At 42.9% G+C, this 20,199-nt stretch overlaps 3 protein-coding genes across 3 annotated transcripts; all 3 read right to left on the bottom strand.

Moving 5' to 3' along the window:
- Positions 1-203: 203 nt before the first annotated feature.
- On the bottom strand, positions 204-2,361 carry calhm2.1 (calcium homeostasis modulator family member 2, tandem duplicate 1). Its single transcript, XM_067236568.1, has 3 exons — positions 2,328-2,361; positions 1,368-1,991; positions 204-1,149 (listed from the first exon to the last, which is right to left on the bottom strand). Exons 2-3 carry the CDS (start codon positions 1,911-1,913, stop codon positions 736-738), a joined length of 960 nt encoding a protein of 319 aa, XP_067092669.1. The 5' UTR covers positions 1,914-1,991; positions 2,328-2,361; the 3' UTR covers positions 204-735.
- Positions 2,362-3,267: 906 nt separating this feature from the next.
- Positions 3,268-5,084, bottom strand: calhm3 (calcium homeostasis modulator 3). The gene is made up of 4 exons (XM_067236995.1): positions 4,798-5,084; positions 4,412-4,539; positions 4,083-4,210; positions 3,268-3,720 (listed from the first exon to the last, which is right to left on the bottom strand). The coding sequence occupies exons 1-4, from the start codon at positions 5,082-5,084 to the stop codon at positions 3,268-3,270; spliced, it is 996 nt and encodes a 331-aa protein (XP_067093096.1).
- Positions 5,085-5,689: 605 nt separating this feature from the next.
- On the bottom strand, positions 5,690-12,390 carry hells (helicase, lymphoid specific). The gene is made up of 23 exons (XM_067236231.1): positions 12,279-12,390; positions 12,051-12,160; positions 11,775-11,893; positions 11,557-11,679; positions 11,355-11,390; positions 11,224-11,248; positions 11,039-11,100; positions 10,912-10,953; positions 10,573-10,794; positions 10,270-10,452; positions 9,941-10,084; positions 9,352-9,548; positions 9,056-9,152; positions 8,739-8,900; positions 8,491-8,636; positions 7,984-8,128; positions 7,698-7,781; positions 7,424-7,543; positions 7,164-7,280; positions 6,785-6,944; positions 6,567-6,663; positions 6,385-6,461; positions 5,690-6,200 (listed from the first exon to the last, which is right to left on the bottom strand). Exons 1-23 carry the CDS (start codon positions 12,284-12,286, stop codon positions 6,112-6,114), a joined length of 2,565 nt encoding a protein of 854 aa, XP_067092332.1. The 5' UTR covers positions 12,287-12,390; the 3' UTR covers positions 5,690-6,111.
- Positions 12,391-20,199: the final 7,809 nt, after the last annotated feature.

Genomic DNA, 20,199 nt, shown 5'->3' with positions numbered 1-20,199 from the left:
CCAGACGTAGAGACACACAGGTGCTTTTGACAAATGTAAACAAGAGAAAAGCAAGATTATGTCACATAAGATATCATATCAAGGTGCCAAACCAGAAAGGTTATACCACTCGAGTATTAAAAAAGTACCTACATAACAGTTCCATGCAGACTGTATCATATTTTTATTTCTTAAATAATTATTTCACCTTTTGTTGGATGAAAACTCTGGGACAGATAGAAAGAGCAGAGAATACGTGTAAACAAGACAATGTATAAACACTCATAATGCATACTAAATTACTCCTGAGCGGTATAGATCCAGTGGAATCTTTTACTATACATGCATGAGGGAGTCAGGTGGCTTAGTGGTTAGGGAGTCGGGCTAGTAATCTGAAGGTTACAGGTTTGATTCCCGCCTATGCCGAATGACGTTGTGTCCTTGTGCAAGGCACTTAACCCTACCTGCCTTGGGGAGAATGTCCCTGTACTTACTGTAAGTCCCTCTGGATAAGAGCATCTGCTAAATAACTACATGTAAATTCATGAGGACATGTTTAGAATACCTAAATAAACAGCAAGTATACTGAATTCTCAAGGAGTGTAAGCTTCAGTTTCAGTCCACTGTTAGCTAACACAAATACCCATCGACAAAGCCTAATTATCAATAGTGTTAGCACTGGACTGGAACCAAAGCCACCACACGACATGGTTCCCTATCGCCAGTGTTCACGAACACTGGACTGTCCATTGACAGTCAACTGAGGGTGTCCATCTCTTTGTCCATCTCCTCAGTGTTGTCCTCCACATTATATTGAGCCCACTTGTTCAGTCTGCTATAAAGTGGCAACCCATTCTTCTCTCTGTACAGATAGACTCCAGTCACTCTGTTCCACTCCGTACTAGAGACAGGGTTGGCGGCCTGGTTCTCCAGGAGCAGCTCCTTCTCGTTCTTCTCCAGCGCCACAAAGCCAAAGAAGCTCTTCACGCTCTGGGAGGCGTGGAGGAGGGCGTGCGCCTGGGCCGTGCGCTGGAAGAGGTCGTTCTCACAAGAGCGAAACTGGGACCAGTAGGCCTCCTGCTGGTAGCCCAGGGGAGAGCAGCAGCGCTTCACGCACAGCATCCCGAACACAGCCAGCGCCATGGCTGCCACCAGCAGCCAGCCTAACAACTGAGAGAAATGATACGGATAGCGATCCATACAGCTACTCCTCCAGGAGGGGATTCTACAGTCGAATTCTACAGTTAAACACAGGCAGCCTACAAGCAACCTGTACCAGAACAGATCATGTTTAGACAACAGGGATCCATTTGTGTCAGAATTGTGAGACTGTGGATGTGAGTATTTATTATCTCCATGCATATGCCATTATAAAAGAAAGTACATACCTGAGACTCATACCGCAGCCTACGCTCTATTTCACTCCGGAAGTGTTGTAGTTCTGGAGGGACACTCCCCTCACAAGGGAACCTGGCTATGACCTCTGGCGCCTGTCCTGATGGGAAGCCCTCCAAGGTCGTGGGGTCGATAAACTCACTGAGGGCGCAGACGTAACCCTCCCCCCTGAGAAGAGAGATCACCACCCACGTCACTGGGGCCACCGCCGCACGCCCGATGACCGATCCAAAAAGTGCAAAGACCGCCGCCCCCGACAGCTTCCAGCACCTTCTGAGCCTGCACTCAGACACCAGGTCCCACATGCTCTTGTTTATCATCATGCCAATGAGGAAGAACGCAAGGGCGGGCACCCCGAGCGCTGCCAGGCCGTAGCGGTAGTTACGCCCAGAAGAGCATGGGCAGCTGAAAGCAAAGATGTTGTACATGGTCTGGCTGGCCACGGTTCCCAGGGCGATCAAACCATTGAAGATCATCACATCTTTGCTCTTGAAGAAGAGGGAGACAAACTTGAAATTCTCTGTGACGAGAGCAGCCATCGTGGACCTCTTATATATAATACTTATTCTGGAGAAGCAGGGTTTATTTTCCTGTATCTTGAACGCTGAGTAGTCAGTCTAGAGGAAGTAAAACAAAGATGTATGAATAGGAGCTTTGTGAGTGTTATTGTTGGTCAATGCTTCATTTTAATGAAAGATACTGTCTGCTCTGTTATGTGTGATAGCCAGAGAATTCTTGCTTCATAAATGAATGGATTCCATTTTCTAACAGAACTCCGGTCAGGACTATGGTAATAATAATAATAGGGTGCTTTCAACATGCTTTCAATTATAACTTTTGTAAATGTACTGTGTAGCTTTAGAATCCATGCATTCATAACACGTACATAGCATGGAAGAGAAACAGCAAACAGGAAGAAATGTGGCATCAATAAATATCTCATGCAAACTTACGTTCCATAACCAGTAGGAAGCCCAATAAAACTTCTGAGACTAGACAGTAGGGTGGAAATGCTGTGACCAAAACCTTTTGTAAGAACAGGAAGGAGGGTGGTATTCGCTTCACTGTTTTCAGGAAAGGTTCAATGTTTTGAGAAGAGAGTTTTCTCTCTGAGCAGGTCTGAGCATGTGCAGTGAGTCCTTGGTACATGATACTGCCCACAGTTTCCAGCCATTGGAAAAAGGGCCCCAACTGGAAACATGTGTTGAACTTCATGGAGACCCACGTTTCTGTGATGTCACATAGCAAGATGGCGGCTACCATGGCAAGCAGAACTAATCTGACACAACCGGCTATATTACAGAACTGAGCTACAGCACATACTGTACTAATGTACCGGGCAATTAATGAGTATATTTGCACAAACATCTACTAAGTTAACCCTTTAATAAATGCACCAATATATTTTCTATAAAGAAAATACATTTAAATCTACATAGAAACCTGCAATATTATTTGCTTTGCAAATCAAAAGGCAAGATGCTTTCAGCCAATGTACTGCTCTGTGTATGCACATCTCAGACACAATAACCAGGCTGAAAAACATTATTCAAGTACCTTTGAATCACACATTTATCTGTTATTGATATATTACATATTTGTCTTCCATCATCGCATTGTATTTCAAAACCTCAAATTCCCAGCAGAAACGCATAGGATATTCTTTCAAGAATATATAGCACAACATAAAGGAGAACATCTTTGAGTTTGCATCTCATATCCATGTGGTTGAGCTCCGGGAAAAGAGAACCATGCAAAACCAACCGAGCTAAATCCCGGCACATTCAAATTTGACTGTAGTGCAGGTTTTTCACCATCATCGTCAGGGCCATCTATGTTCTCCTGACCTGACAGACGGGAAAGCAAACACACACACACACACAAAGTCTAAGCCTAAACATCTGAGTAGAGGGTTCGTCCGTTGTGGTCCTCCCAGGTGATGCACACTCTGGGCCTGAAGGCCATCTTGGTGACATCCAGTTCAGGCTTACACAGGTACCACTTGCACAACAGCTGGTCCACCTGCTCCTGCTTGGTTATCCCATGCAGTCTCTCCTCCTCCTCATCCTCCTCCTCGTACTTCTCTGTCCGACCGCGCGGGGTGGACGACAGGGGGAGCCGGAGCACAGCGTCCTCGCGCATCCCCTCGAAGAACTGCACCACGCTCTTGCGGGCAAAGTCCCGAGCGTGCAGCACGCAGGTCTCGTCGAAGAGCTTCTGCTCCACGTCCAGGTAGTTGCTCCAGTAGCGCGTCTGCAGGAAGGTGGCGTGGTTGAAGCACGGCTTGACGAGACGCCCCACCGCACCCAGGAGAATGAGGAAGAGGAGGATGGCCCAGCCAATCGCCTGCCAGGAGAGTTAAAAAGATGTTGGTATTCCATCCGACTCCATCAGTCATCATGCCAATTGTCTCCGACACACCCATGGATTTAGGCACAGAAATGACAGTTGACAGCCTGCTTAAAGTAACTTGACAACCTATTCTACAGAAAACATGTTCAAACCCTGATATGTGACAAGAGCTGGTCTTTATTATGTATAAGATATAAGACAAGGTATATTACATCTCGACATCACCGTGCTGGTTTTTATTGTAAATGACTAGAGTAAAAAAGATATCATGCACAGGTCGGACAACCTGCGGCAGTTGTTAAGAACACATATCACACAGACAGTGAAAGAGGATATTACAATGTCCTAGTCCTTACTTGTGAGTAACAGCGGACATAGCGTGAGACGGCTTTGCGGAACGTGCTGTTTCGAAAGATCATGTCCTCCTTGCAGGGGACCTTGGCCATGAGCTTGACCACATCCAGACCTGTGATGTTGGGCATACCTGGGAAAAGCATACATCACATTATGGCATACGTATATTGTTGAAGTTTTTGTGTGTATGTACAGTCTCACAAACACACCCCAGAACACCACAACCATTTCAAACCACCCCCAAAATAAGCCTAGGGAACAGAAGAGGAGAGAACATAAGACTATAGCCCTGGTAAGGAGTTGAAAAGAGGTAGTATAGGGTTCTACTCACCAGAGAAGTATATGGGGTCCACACCCATGCTGAAAGCACAGATGAAGATCTTGCCATCCAGCAGAGTGACCAGGATCCACACCATGGGAGCCAGTAGAGCCCTCTGGATCATGGCAGAGAAGAGGTATCTGTGCAAAGGGACCCATATCATTGTCAAGATCAAATCACCTCATTCAAAGGCACTCGTGTATAAACATTGTTCCTTTAATATAATTATAAAAAATAAAAAAAATAGTTTAGGTTATGGTTTTTCTCTCAACAGAATTTGGAAGGCTATCAGTCTAGAAATTACAAACCAAGCCAATTCTAGTGACGATCTATTATTCATTTTCCAAAGCATTATCACACCAATTAAGCATCATATGGGCAAAAAAGTGTGGACTCACTTGACAACGGCAGGACTTTTTGCTCTCTTTCCGATGGGCCTCAACCACTCCTCCATCATCACCCCCGTGTGTCGGTTCACCAGGACCCCCAGGAAGAAGAATATGATTGGCGGGACAAACATCACCCCCAGCGAGTAGAGTTTGTTGTATTGAGGTATACAGGGGCAGTTAAAGTCAAAGCTGGTATACAGCTTGACACTGACCAGGGCTAGTATGATACAGATACCATTGGAGATGGACTCCGAGTTGGACTGGAAATATTGCAGGACTAACTTCAGACGCTCCATACTGTAGCTAGAGGTTTGTGACTACAACTTTAAAAGCAGATACTGTAATAGACAAAGGAATTATTTCTAACTATAAAAAAATTGTATTAAAAAAGTATAAAGTCAAACAAGTACTATTTTCCCAACCGCAATAAAAGTCTGAGGATCAAATAGGTTAATTCCAGAAGCCGAAGGTAATGCTATGTTAAATCATTTCAGGACAGACTAATACGTCAGCGCAGACAGTGATCTAGGAAGAGACTGAAAAAGGTACCAGCCAGATGACAATGCTCTTTGACCACACCCCAACAGGACATGTGAGCACTAGAGGCTTTGCAGGAGAATGAAGGGTGTGTTCACAGGCTACCAAAAGGTACAGGTGCAACAACTTTGTACAAAGAAAAAATACTTGACCTATAGCTGAATATGTGCATGTAATAAAAAGGATCAGTTCAACTTTGATAAAGTACACATTAGACTACATATTTGACTAAGCCATTGTGTTTACTTACCTATTCCAGTAACCACAATTATTAAAACGTTAAAAAGCAATGATTGCATTTATTTCTCTTTTAGTCCAATATGTATATTGTTTAAGATGACAAAAAAAAAAACAATACTACATGTAATTGAAAACCTACTTTATTTCTCTAAAATGGGGTGATTACAAAACATGAAAGACAAGGTCAAAGTGTGCAAGGAGATAACTCCCCTTACAGAAAAGTGCAAGGAATGTTTTATCAAACATACAGTATCAATGAAAGAACCTATAGCTTACTATGTTTTAGACTTTAACAGGAAAACGTAAGAGTAAAGCAGTATATATATGAAAAAAAAAACACAAAACAAGGGCTCTCTTCCAACATAATACTTCAAACCCTAAACATAAACAAAATGATTCAAAACAATTGAATGAGATCATTTTGTCGTTTTGTGTCAACAGCAGTTTCAGGATGGTTGGTTTCAGTCCCTACTGTAACACCCAGCCACTCTCATTGGTCCCTGTATGTTCTAGCTTAAGGTCTTGAGATGATGTCTAAGCGTCTTCTCAGGTAAGGCTGATCTCAGACGACTCTTTGGCTTCAATCACCCGGAACACTCCAACCTTCTCCTGCTTAGAGCTTTTCTTTTCCTTGTCTGTAATGGGGAGGGGGTAGTAGAGGATAGTACATGATATCTTGGCATTAATTCAGGTTCAAAAACTTTAATTTAGATGAAATATTATGATTTAGGCAGTTAATTGGGAGAAAATAATGGCTGCAAGTATTTAAGAGTTTATTTCATGTTGACCTGTGTTTTAGGTCAAGACTGAATAACTCACCCATCAGGTCACTGCGGTCCAGCAGAAACTCCAGGTCCTTGTCACTGATGACCTTACCCATGGTGCTTTTCACCCCCCTGAGGAAAGCAAAAGAATCATTTGCATGATTAGACAACTGCAGTCACTGTCGTATACTACAATATCCAATGTCCTTTGTAAAGAAGCGTTCAAATCATGCCTACTTCTCATAATCTCTGGATTTGAGAAGCTCCATCAGCTCAGAAACGTCGATGCAGCTTTTGGTCTGCTTCAGCTCCGCCTTCCCTCCCTTAAACTTGTCTGTGGGACGAAAGATTGACATAAGCACACATGAACACCAATTCAGATTGACCCGACTCACACAGCTGCATACAGTTCCAAACAATAGTCGGAAATCACAGGAAGTGCTGCATGTGCTTACTCTTATGAATGACCATCTTCTCCAGTTTCCTCTTTGCGGAGGCCCTCTCCAGGATCTTCTGGTCGATGGTGTTGGCCGTGACCAGTCGGTACACCACCACGGGTTTGGTCTGGCCAATCCGGTGACACCGGTCCTGGGCCTGCAGGTCAGCCTGGGGGTTCTAGACGTGGAAGAGGGGGATGGTTACTCCATTATGTGCTGTGCAAGACTATCGTATGTCAGCATCACGTATGGTACATACTCAATGGCAGCCATTGTTTGAAAGGTACGTTTCAAAATGTGGTTTTCAAGCACCAATGGAACGCGTTATGACTGGGTTGAGGGTTCAAACTTTGCGAGCCGCAGTGGTTCCGAGTGCTTCCGAGTGCTTAGCACCTACCCAGTCACTGTCGAAGATGATGACCGTGTCGGCAGCGGTCAGGTTGATCCCCAGCCCCCCTGCCCTGGTGCTCAGCAGGAACAGGAACACCTCGGGATCGGAGGAGAATCTTCTCATCTGGGAGCAAACAGGATTCCCATTACCATACGGCATTAGACGCTTTATAACACGTTATGGTTATACAACGCATTTTCCAGCATGGTTATCGGAGCTCAACGCCTGGTGAATGATGGCATGGAGAAGCGGCTGGCGGTCCTCACGTTCTCGTCCCTGTCGGAGTAGGACATGCTCCCGTCCAGCCGGCTGTACTGGTAGCTCCTCAGGTAGCAGTAGTCCATCAGGATGTCCAGGATGGACGTCATCTGACTGAAGATCAGCACCTGTCCTCGCCAAAACAAACCGACAAGTGAAGTTGTAGATGTGGTGCAGCAGTCCTTATGTGATGGTTTTATCCTCTTGGTTAAACAATGAGAACGAAATGTTCAGCATTAGAGCGCTGGAGCAAAGTTTGAATATGACTGTGTGTAGATTTACCTTATGTCCTCTTTTCTGCAGCTCCGGCAGCAATCTGTCCAGTATAAGGAACTTCCCAGAGGTCTGGACCAGTTGCTCGTCAATCTATAGGAGGGACAAAAGCTATTAATGGAAGCTACAAATAAATACTAGCTAATCATAACATACCACTATACTATTCTTCATATGAATACAAAGACATGCATACAAATATTCTTTTATTTGGTCTGCATTTACAACTGGAACACACTTCCGCATTTCTTTCAGGATGCAAAAGTCACTGTTCCCATCTGTTCATCCTTATTACCTTGAAGTCCTGAGTGGCAGGGTCCAAGGGGTACTCGATGAGGTAGGGGTGATTGCAGCACCTCTTCAGCAGCATGAGAATGTTCTGCAGCTTCAGGTTGATCTGAGCGTCCAGGGGAATCTGGACGTCCACTACTGGGGCAGAGCTGAGGGACGGACAGAACTTGGATTACAGACTGCACATCAAAATATTGTTACGATGTTGCACTTGAAGATATGTTTTGTTGTACAGTGCTATTGTCCAAATAATGTAATATTTGTACAGAAAGTTAATTTTGCACGATGCCCGTTTATAATACTGACTATTCCATGGCTCTAACCATCAAAACACTGTTAGAATTACGCACTACTGATCCTAAATTATCTTACTTTATTTACACTATGGGTACTTCACTTTAGATAAAAAGCTCCTGCTTAATTAATGAAATGTAAACTTGCTCCCTGGGCTTATGACAGACTTTAAACACGTGTGGATGGAAAGTTCAAAATAATAAATATTAATATGGACCTCTGGTCTGCCTCCTTCTGAAGCCTCTCCAGGTATTTCTCCAGGTCGGCGGGGGACTCTCCCCCCCCTTGCTCTGAGTAGTCCACAAGCCTCCGGCTCCGGCGCTTGGGCCTGCCAGCGGACGTCACCGCCACCGGGGCCTCCACCTGAGAGCAGAAGGGGCGGGGTTACATTGGATGGGAATTTGCATTCTCTACCTTTTAAATCAAGTATTTCAAAAAAGGCCCATCCTGTACTAATGTAACTACCTTCTCCTGGCCCAGCATTTTGGAGATTGTCTTGTTGACGACGGCCGTGTAGAAGGCCTCCTGCTTGGCGGTGAGAGGAGCATAAACGATGACCTCCTTCTTGGGTGGGATCTCCAGTGTCACGTCAGACTTGAGCCGCCTCAGCAGGAACGGTGTCAGGATCTGAAACCAGAGACGGAACCCTACGTTGGTGATGATGACCAGCTCCTGCAGGCGTCTCACCGCCAAAACAGTTCTGACGGCATGCATTGGGTGCAGGGTTGGTCTCTTGAAACGTCTAATAGTCATGGGCTGAAGTCAAGAGGGGCAGCCGTTACCTGGTGAAGCATGTTCAGGATATTCTGCTCTTGCTCGTTGGCGACGATATTCTCAGCTTCTGCCCCAATGGTGTTGATATCAAACCACGATTCAAAGCTGCAGACAGAAATCAAATTAATGACCTACAAACTCCCCCACCCCTCTCTTGGGATATCTACAGTTTCATGCAGTGAGAAAATTAAGAGTGGGTATTACTTCATACACATTAACAGCCAAATCTATTTGGTGCAAAAGAGCAATTGGCAGCACTACATCACAAAGCAAATAATCACACACTAAACCAGCTGGCAACTACCTCTTGAGGTCATCAAAGACCTCAGGCAGCAGAAAGTTGAGCAGGGACCAGAGCTCGGACAGATTGTTCTGCAGAGGAGTGCCAGTAAGAAGCAGCTTGTTGTCTGTTGGCAGCTTTTTCAGCTCCCTCACCAGACGGCAGTTTAGGTTCTTGATCCTGTGGCCCTCGTCCACAATCAGATACTTCCAAGGGAATCGCTGGATGAAGAGGGGGAGAGAGAGTTAGAGAGAGAAAGGCAAGGGGAGGAAGTGACAGGGTGACCCAAGTTTTTTTCCAGTTAGGATGTCATGCAAATTCCAATCTATTAGTCATATGTAAGGGTCAGATATGAAGAGACAGATTTAAAGATTGCATGCAATCATATGACGCAATTGCATGACGGACATTCCAAGGTAGTCGTAAAGCTTGTAAGACATGATCCATGTAGACAATGACAACATTCATTCACCCATAACCCTTTAACAATCAGAACAAATTCCCACCAATTTGCTAATAAAGTGTTCTCATGTTATGAGGAAGAACTCACGTGCCGTGAGAAGAACAGGAAGTCTACAAATGGCTACCAGGCCATGAGGGGTGAGTGGCTTACCTGAAGGAGACTCCTGTCGATCATGGCCATCTCGAAGGAGGTGACCACCACAGGGTACATGTTGAGAGACCCCTGGGGCTTACGAATCTTCTTCAGCAGGGCCGCCCTCTCTGGCTTGGACCCGTGGTACAGCTGCACAGACACCTGCCAGCACGGGGCCAACAGAGAAAAGGCGCCCAGGTTAGAACGGGCAAAGGGGATCAAAGTGTTCCTACAATAAAAGTTTGCAACATGAATCTAGCCGTCACCCCCATTGTCAACATGTGGTCCGACAATGGGGTAATCCTTGTATGAGAGTTCAGAAGAAAGAAAAAGAGCACGTATGCTACCTCTGGTGTGAAACGCTTGAACTCGTTGATCCAGTTGGGGAGCGTGGAGAGGGGGGCCACCACCAGGAAAGGCCCCAGCACCTTCCTCTCAACCATCATGGCCACGTGAGCGATGCACTGGATGGTCTTCCCGAGACCCATCTCGTCTGCCAGAATCCCGTTAATGCCGTTCTCCCACAGCATCTAAAAAAGAACGGGAACCGCCGTTCTTTGTGAGATCAAGCGATCGAAACGACGACAACGTCGACAATTGCGCTTACAATGCAACGAGAGAGCCAACAAGCCCCACACACACACACTCACCCTGAGCCACTCCACGCCCTCGATCTGGTACTGCCTCATGATGCCACCAGTCACGAGAGCGGGCTGTTGGACAGGCACGGGCTGCCCATTCACCTTCCTCTCTGGGTCCAGCAGCTGCTTGGAACTTGCTCGCACTGCCTCCGACAGGCGTCCCTTGATATCGGTGTTGGAGTCACTCATCTTCTCGATGTCCTCCGCATCTAGCTTCCTGGAACTGGCTACCTGCTCGCGTGGGGCCAGAGGAGGGGGGGGGAATGCTTGGATTGTGACACATTATCGTACGGCTAGCGTTGAGTATGACGCAAGAAACAACTCCATGGGGGTGTTAAAGTCAGTTACCTCCTCCTCCACTTTGGCCTTCTTAGCCGTGGACATGATTTCCTAAAAGAAACCAAACAAGTATTTGAAACTGAACAATTTATAGAAACCAGTATATTCAAATTCCCAAGGATATGACTTAAAACACCTCTTTAGACATGACGTCAGCTATTTTGTAGTCCTCCTCTCGCTCCCTCTTCTTTCTCTCCACTTCAAAACAAAGGTGAACAACATCAAAGGAGGAACATTCTAACTGACAAGCGTGTTGGCTATATGAAAACAGCATGTTGTAAATGGAGAGTATGCAAGAAAGGAACCCCAAAAAATGCTCACCTCTCTCCGTATTTTTGCCAGTGCCCTGTGACAGAAATATTTGATAGGTTAGTGCTATGTGAAACAAGCAGCTGATTAAACACAGTGAATGTCATACAAGATGCAAGAGACAGAAATGGAAACCCACAAACCTTCTTTGTCTTTTCCTGCTTCTCTTTCCTGATCTCCTGAATTCACAAGAAAACAAGTTAGAAAACCCCACTGGTCACACTTCACCTACTCCCTTTGAAATGCAATCAAAATAGCCATAATCTCCCAAACCTTTTTGCACTGTTCTTCTCGTCATCTCAGACAGTGATTTTAGTAGGACTGTTCTCCATTCTCCAACTTTACCTCTTGTTGTTGCAGCTCCATCTTTGTCAGCAGGAACTTTGAATAGATGTTACTTTTCTCCAGCAGGTGCTGCAGTCTCTTGAAGCGTATCTCATGAGACTCCTTCTCCATAGACACTCGTGCCTAATGAGCAGAACATGCGTTGCAAAATCGATCTTGTGTAGGCTAATACATACGCCATACAGTTCGAAAGCAACACCGAATAATATAAACAATACCTTTTCCATCATTTCCTTCTCTTTCCGCTCCCCTTCCTCCATCAACTGCTTCTCCTCTTCCTCCATTTCTTTAGTGATAATAACTTCTGACACGTCCTTTTCAGCTTTCACACTTGCAGCTATGGAAAACAAGTAGTCTATAGATTAGCCGTTTAGCAAGTTATTGGTCTAACAAGTTAAAATTGTTAACAAAGACAGCAAGAAATGCAGCATTAAAATGGTTCCAAAGTCAATGGACCGGTATTTTCATTGTACACTGTTCATGTACTGAGCTACCATTCGCAGACACCGCTGTCTCCTCCGGCATAGCTGTACCAAGCGGCACCTCCGATTCGTCAGGCTTGGGGCAATGCGGAGACACACTTCGGCTCTCTTCCGTCGTTGCACTGAGAAAGAAAGCAAGGGTTGGTAGCTTGTTCTGTTAGAGATCTCTAAACTAGTTTGCCAGCAGCTAGTTACCATGACAAACCAGCATAACGCATTTTAAAACACATGAAAACGTACCAACTCATGATGAACCACGTTTTGCTGGTCACGAAATAAACCTTCTGCAGCTGAGTTCCAGTACTGTACTGACTTAGAAAAGACAACGTTTGGAAAGTACTTGCAATGTGTTTGGTGCAGTGACCACCAACAACTTCAGTAGCCTAAGAAAGTTAGCTAGCTAACTGGTTTATAAGAACAGACACTATCTTGTTACAATAGCGATTTGCTACACTAAAAATGGATATAATCCAAACGTGACACAGGCTTCTACGTACGGCGCAGACTCGAGAGTACCGGTATGTATGGAGGCTGAGGGAGGGGCTTCACAATTTCGCGCCAAAAAGGATCAAACCATGTAAATTCATTGAGGGGTACAAGTAACTTCTGTGGTGCAACAGACAGGCAAAATATTATTTTGTATTTAAGGACTAAGATCGGAAGAATATATATAAATATTGTATATGTAAAGGGAATACAATACAAATACATACATGAATAAACGTTTTCCTTATCACTAGGTTATGCAACCAAGAACTCACTTAAAACCCCCGTAAAAGGAGTTCTGAAATCCACCTGATTAATATTTCCCGCGTGTAGAAGATAAACCAACCTACAACCTGAGGGCTCTGCATCTCACTACTACAACCAACCATGAGAGGTTGGGGTAAGTGTTTTGAAACGAGTTGGTTTAAACTTCTTCGTGTGTTTGTTATAAAATGTAGTACCACCCAGCAGACGTAATGGTAACGGTGATCTCTAATAAAGGGTTTTCAGGGGAATAAGATGTCACATAAGAGGCACATACATTTTAGGATTGAGGTGAATAGTGGAACAGGATACATTAGTGACTAGGCCTACATGATAGCATCTTGCAGATTAAGCGTGACAACAATGTTTTCTATTGACAACGTTTACCTTACCACAACACAAATTATGCTTTGACATGACAGAGTATTGAATATAGATTATATGAAACCCAGAACAAATTCAGGTTTGACGCTCAAGATGCATGTGTCGACCAATTTTGAGATGGATAAATAATTATAAAAAATAGTAGGCTACTCCAAATGTTTCAGTGCAGTTGTATGTGAAGGCTGAAAAGCCATAGAGCAGTTAACAATAAAAGAAGATACGATTGAATCTTAAATTGTAATCGTGCAAAAACCTTGTCTAAAAGGCACCAATAGTGGCAGACATTTTTATTCATTTTCCAGCAAATGGTTTGGTAATGCTCCCATAATGTAATATTACCTTTTTGCCACAAGATGGAAATAAAGGTCAAGATTTTTTGGGAGCTTTTTGTCAGTTCTGACTGCCCATGCTGCTAAAATGCTAAAACTATTTGGTTCATCAATCCCAACAATACAGTTTTCCATGTACCATGTAGGTCGATGCAGGCATTTTCAATTGATCAAATAGGAGTTTTTGAATTTTCAAATCATTTGGAAATGTAAGGAAAGTAATTATAATAAAATGTTATGAAACTTCAGTTTGTGCTTTTTGATTTTATGCAGTCATATAATGGGTATTAGTGGATAATTGTAGTTCCTGTGCCATAGCATTTGAAGTGTGAATATGTGAAGGAAGAGCAGAATAATGAGGGAAAAAGACAAAGTGTAAATGAATTGAACTGACTGATGTACCACCCATCTGTACAATCAAACTAATCGCTTTTCACTAGCTTAACTAAGTTTTGTATAGGTGGTTGTTATCAGTACCTTTTAAGAGCCTGTGAGTCAGTGAGATGATCAATCCTGGGTAAAGCCACCTGGAGTTGATGGGATCACTGTGGAGTGACGGATAGTGTGACCAAGAATAGAAAACTCACTCCTCTGCAGATTATCATTGTTAAGATAAAATAAATCCAGTTTAGGGGCTCATAGCCTAGCCAATGCAAAAACAGTGAAGTCTGTTTTTGTCTATGTGCTTTATTATGCTATCTTATTTTAGAAACACAAGATCCTCTTCTTCACTGAAGCCGAACAGACCTCAACAAAACAATTATTAAAATGAAATAAAAGCGCAAAAACACATAACTGTAACACATAATTTGACTTAGATTTGTGTATACAGTACAAAGAATTCATTGCACAATAATGTGACTTTGTGTAAAGCTAACTTACTACATGAGAGTCACACAATGGCAATTGACAAAAATGGCTTATGTATTCCCACTACAAATATGGGTGGGCATGTGTACTTAAAGTTATGAGATCAGACATGCTTCTGCACTGTGCAAACAGCATACTGTGTATGAAAGAGGGTCAGGAAATACAGTAACTTATCTGTCAATCTCCATTCAGCACAACTAGGAAAACATTCATTAACAAAACAGCAAACGAGGATTTCCTGATATCTAGGTTAAAGAACTGTAAATATGGATGTTTTAGTTTGAAAGACTTTGAATGATCCATTGTAACAGGCAGTCTCCGAACCTCTAAGGGCACCGGGTTAAGACACAAGTATGCCATTGCTACTGTAAACTATCTGACAATACACAACCATCCAGTTCACACCTTACATTCATACAGTATTGCTTCAGTAGGTCGCACCAATGATAACAATTAAGAACAATACAACAATACATAAACTTAGGATGACCTAGCGGCACTTAATGCACAGATCCAAGGAGCTGCTGTTTCCGTTGGTACGTATTTGAAACAATCCTTTGTTGGGTTCTGCACGTGCAGGTCTTGGGTTCACTCGCTGGGGGGTGTGAGGGAAGTATGCCTGGGTTATCTGGGAGGTTATCACAGAGACTCTGCTGGCTGTAAACATATGGAAACGACCCATTAACCCACTTCCTCCATTGAAGCCTTCTGTCTGTGTTGCACAGTTTTTAGCAATCTTACTGAAACAGAGTGTATTAGATGTATGTGAATACATTACTATTGGACATTAGGAGGAGATATAGAACAAGCGCTCAAGGTGTTTTCTTTCTTTCTTTTTCTTTCTTTTTAATTCATCCTTAAATCTTGTAAAATCACATTCATTCAGAATGTTCATAATTGTTAAATCCAAATGGAATTAAACTTAATCCCTTCCCATGCATCTAACTGTGACTTTCATCAAAGACCAATTGTCCGACTCTGCTCACATTGTTATTTTCACTTGACCAAAAGTCAGAAGAATGTGACATACAAGCAACAACTTGTCTGCCTCTTTGTTGTGAACACTTCAAGGCCAACCCTGTGTCATCATCATCACAGATCCTGGGGCTAAAAGACAAGTCTCTGTCATGGCCTCAGCCAAAGTAAGTATAGGCTTACACAGTCTGAGTCTAACATGCTTCAATTACAGGGGAAGGGAGGTCATGTGGTCACTGTGAAGTATAAGTGTTGTGAGTAGTAAGCATAGACTGTAAACTAGTATAGGCTTCATGACAGTGATGGAGACTTTGGGTAGACTGTGTGCTGTAATGCCGGCAATAAGGTTGTACTGCATTTGTATAATAAAATACTGATTGAGACACCTTTGCTTTCATTTAGTAAGATTGCTTTGTTGACATACAAAACATTCCAAAATGATGTCTTATGATTGTGCGACAACACACTGAACTTATCCATAAGTGCATGCTAATGAGTAGCATCTTATCACTTATTAGATTCATCAACCACAGTTGCAATATCTTCAAAATATTCCTGTAAGGAGTTGTGACTGATTTATTAATACAGAAACTATTGTAATGGATTACCAATATTATGACCTCTTCCATTGTTGTAATAGAGTATGTTTGAGTGGCACCACAAGGTCTCAGGTTGAAATGTGTATCCGACAACAACAACAACAAATCTCAGTGCTTTCAGCTGTCACAACCTGCCACATATTACTTCATGCATGTCTAATACGTTTGCTTAGCACACTGACACCATTGTATGGGTTTGCAGTGCTATTTATTAAAAGCAGCTGGGAAGATTTATGATAACAGACAGTAATCAAATTACTGAGGTCATCTCCCTGCATAGGGTGAGCATGAGCCTGAAATAAAGCAGCCACGCCTCATTCCCTTTCTTTGACCTAGTTCCTGTCAGCTTCGTGCAAAGACAAAAAAATAAGAGGAAACTCACAAATCGAAGCAGAGCTTTGAAAGTAAATACAAATAAACTGGTTTCTGGGTGAAAATAATGAAAGTTCCTGTTTAGGAAGGAAACACAATCAAAACATGTCAGCAGCAATCTTCTCTGATCTTCCCAGAGCCTGTAACTAATTGCACTTAAGTGGTTCATTTTCGGATTAGTCAGCATTCTCCCCCTTTTATGTCCTTCCAGAAATTACTCCCAACAAAATTATTTTGACTCAATCAGATATCCTCCCTGAAGATCTGTGTGTATTTTTATTTTAGAGTCATGTCATTGGCGGAAGAGTAGGCTGGATGCAAGAGTTGCCTGGTCTGCTTTTTATGATTTGTTTTCATTCAAAGTCTGTCCTAACGATATCGGTTTCTGTCACTCTCAATGACAGGAAATTAAGACAAAAGCGTTGACTGAGGTGGGAGGACCTCACCACCATCTCATAGAGATACCAGGCCAAAGGAGCAACCAGCAGATGTTGGTCTTGCTATGGTGTCATTCATCATCAGCTAGGGAAGATCTGAATGCAAAGGGAAAGTGTAGAAGAAGAGCAACATAAAGGAACCACTGTTACGTCTCTTTACTTAATTGTGTGGTACATTTTCAACCATATTAAATCTAGGAGAGCTGGATAGATGTTTCAGAATCCACCACATCTAGGGATAACGAAGTATCTGGGAGTGGACAAAAGGTGGATATGGATCTAATGGCATAAATCACCGGCCAATTCAAGCCAGATGTGCTTTTATTATTCTATCAGCTCACAACGTATTAATTCAGAAGAACAGAACAGAATTTGGAGAAACAGATGTGTCTCTTTACTCTGGATCTTCTCTGACTGTAATCATTACATTGGTTCGCCAAGATATACAGCCTCCAAGTCGTTTCTAAACACCACTGTCTGTGGCGCTCTCTCTGGTGTGCCTTTCTCAGGCAGATGATGAACTTGAGGGATACTACAGAACCTTTGACCCTAAAGTCTTCTCACGACAAGCCCATCGTTTGAAACCCAGTTCTGTGTGAATAATAGGAGCTCCAGACTGTGTGAGAAGCAGAACAAGAGATAAAACAGGGTCTGGAGTGGAAAGGTAAGAGATTACCTATTTCTACAAGTACAATAAATGGCCCTTAAGTTGAAATAAACACAACACTCAAATTTAACAACACCCAAATGAGTGGGTTGGATTTCTGTGAAGTGAAGTCAATGTTGTAATCCATGATGAGTACAATGTTAATAGTGGTCTTTAAGGAAGACCACTAGATTCTTCCAATGTGTTTTGGTCATGGCCGGGGCTTAAAGTCTGCAATCACAGTGGTTCATTTGACTGCAGTAAAAACAGGAGGTTTTCTTTGATAAACTCCTTCTGTTCTCACAGTAACCCTTTATCCCTGGTAACTGTCCAGCATAGTTTATCAACGGCACACATTGTAGCTCTGACAAGCCCATCAGATAAGACATATCTGGGAAGAGCATACTTGATGGCTCCAACATGAGCCATATTCTTGCTGGTACAGAGCTGTGAACAAACTCCTACAAAATAAATACTGTCACTGACGTTTCTGAGTTGGTGGCTCATGTCTCTGGCTGAGACCATTTGGCCCAGGTGATACTAATGTTTTTATGTTATTTTAACAGTGCGGAACATAATTAGAAGATGTGGCTCTTCCTCTTTCTCTATAAATCTGGACATGTTGTGCTGTAAAGCATCTTGAACTTAACATAACAGAAAACAATTAGCCAAAAACAACAGCAACCTGTTTTAGCGAGGCCTGCAGGAAGGAACTCTAAAAGGGAGGGGTAACCCAAAGTATGTTTTCAGACAAAATGATCAGTGTGATGTAATTCCTTTAATCAAAAAGGCATGAAAAAACAACCTGTTAAATACTACATTTCAGTGCTGAAACCTGACAATCATTTCCCTTTGCTATTTTGAATTAGTCTTAATTTCCTTTGCCATTGCCATTGGCAGGCCCCAGAATGACTAATACTATAAACATCAAAATAATTGAAGGACTATAAAGGCATGAAATGTCGTAGGCTGGTTGGCACCCATCTGTCAACATAAACAACAGGGAAAAGACAAATTCAAGCAGAAGCTGAGATATGATCAAACAATAAAAAAATGACTAACCCTAACCCGGGAGTCAGGTGGCTGAGCGGTTAGGGAATCGGGCTAGTAATCCGAAGGTTGCCAGTTCGATTCCCGGTCATGCCAACTGACGTTGTGTCCTTGGGCAAGGCACTTCACCCTACTTGCCTCGGGGGAATGTCCCTGTACTTACTGTAAGTCGCTCTGGATAAGAGCGTCTGCTAAAATGACTAAATGTAAACCCAAAAAATGCACATTTTAAAGGGGATTCACCTCCAAAGAGTATACTCTATCTTCAACATTCGCTATGATTGCTTTGACCATCAGAATATTTAACAATGGCAGAATAAAAGAACTAAGACTCAAAACAATTTAAATTCCCTTTAGAGAAGAAGTAGGCATGTTGTTCATCAACAAGACTAGAAAACAAGTATTTTACGATGATAAAACCTTTTCAATAAACCACTACCTTATACTGTATATGTCGTACATATATATGGATGGCCTAAATGTAACCATTGTTCAGTGTACGACACTAAAGACCTTAAGAAGGTGCAGGTCACTGCTCTTACATAATTTGTTCTTTTCATTTTGTTGGCTGAGAAGAACCCCTGTTAAGACAAAATACATGAATCCCACATGACGGTCTGTAACTGCATGCATTAGAACTGTACAAAGTCCTCACATCAAACAACCAAGTATCGATACCTGCTGTGATTGTTCCTATTTCCATCCAAAAGCAACACAATCATTTGCAAATGTCCATAAAAAAAGAATTCCAGGCACACATTTTTTTTTAAACTGAAACTCTGTTTCAGTGTGCACAAAATGGTTTCCCTTTGTGAACTCCATGGATCAAACTGTGTTTGCTTTGGCCCAAAACAATCCCTTATGCACGTCCCATTATCTCACTGGTGACATTGTCCCCTATGGTGACAAGGGTGTTTTTGTTTGCCCACGTGTTCACAATATCACTGAGTGTGGATGTGGGTGATGGGAAAGATAGATGCTTGGCTTCCCATCAGAGCTCTGTTCCCCTCAGATCAGCTGGGACTGGGAAATAAAACACTTATAGACTTAAAAGGTCACTTTAAATTGTAGTAGACCATCTCTAATGGTAAAGTAGGCTTTATGATGAGCCAAGATTTTGCTGTATAATGTATAATAATTTATAAGGAAAGTTTGTCTCTCCAATCATCTTACATGTTAATCAAACTCTCAAATTTTTCTACAGGAAGTTTTGGTGAGGATGAGAGAGTTGCATCCTTATCTATTTTTGAGCCTTATCAGTGCTCACAACTTCTTTCTACTCTTAGCCTGGGGGGATTTCAACTGTGTTGCCTCTCCTTAAACCCTTCCACCTGTTCCGTACAACAACACACTTAATGGCCACCACCATAGAACATGCCCTTATCTGTTCCTGAAATTTCTTTTTAGGTTAAGTAGCGTTTCAGATAGCGGGGGTCAGATGGCTGAGCGGTTAGGGAGTCGGGCTATTAATCAGAAGGTTGTTGGTTCGATTCCCAGCCGTGTAAAATGACGTGGTGTCCTTGGGCAAGGCACTTCACCCTACCTGCCTCGGGGAGAATGTCCCTGTACTTACTGTAAGTCGCTCTGGATAAGAGCGTCTGCTAAACGACTAAATGTAAATGTAAAGTAAATGTTTCCTGTAAAAATGTCCCCCCTATCCAAAATGCAGTGCAAAAGCTTGGTTTAAGCTTGGTTTGTCATCGACAACAGGGATTTCTTTGACTTTAGAACAATGAGTAGCTTCATGGA

The sequence above is a fragment of the Osmerus mordax genome, chromosome 5, assembly GCF_038355195.1.
Source record: "Osmerus mordax isolate fOsmMor3 chromosome 5, fOsmMor3.pri, whole genome shotgun sequence".
NCBI classification, from domain to species: domain Eukaryota; kingdom Metazoa; phylum Chordata; class Actinopteri; order Osmeriformes; family Osmeridae; genus Osmerus; species Osmerus mordax.
Note: the sequence above shows the minus strand (reverse complement) of the source record. Positions and strands in the feature narration are given on the sequence as shown.

What these genes read in the sequence shown, in the direction of transcription:
- calhm2.1 (XM_067236568.1), bottom strand. Translation starts at nt 1,913, where the DNA reads ATGGCTGCTCTCGTCACAGAGAATTTCAAGTTTGTCTCCCTCTTCTTC. An exon ending in GGCTGCGGTATGAGTCTCAG is followed by an intron (nt 1,150 to 1,367) that starts GTATGTACTTTC and finishes CATTTCTCTCAG; the next exon opens with TTGTTAGGCTGGCTGCTGGT.
- calhm3 (XM_067236995.1), bottom strand. Translation starts at nt 5,084, where the DNA reads ATGGAGCGTCTGAAGTTAGTCCTGCAATATTTCCAGTCCAACTCGGAG. An exon ending in GGACCCCATATACTTCTCTG is followed by an intron (nt 4,211 to 4,411) that starts GTGAGTAGAACC and finishes TGCTTTTCCCAG; the next exon opens with GTATGCCCAACATCACAGGT. An exon ending in ATGTCCGCTGTTACTCACAA is followed by an intron (nt 3,721 to 4,082) that starts GTAAGGACTAGG and finishes CTCTCCTGGCAG; the next exon opens with GCGATTGGCTGGGCCATCCT.
- hells (XM_067236231.1), bottom strand. An exon ending in TCAAGCGTTTCACACCAGAG is followed by an intron (nt 10,085 to 10,269) that starts GTAGCATACGTG and finishes CCGTGCTGGCAG; the next exon opens with GTGTCTGTGCAGCTGTACCA. An exon ending in GGACCGCAGTGACCTGATGG is followed by an intron (nt 6,201 to 6,384) that starts GTGAGTTATTCA and finishes TCCCCATTACAG; the next exon opens with ACAAGGAAAAGAAAAGCTCT.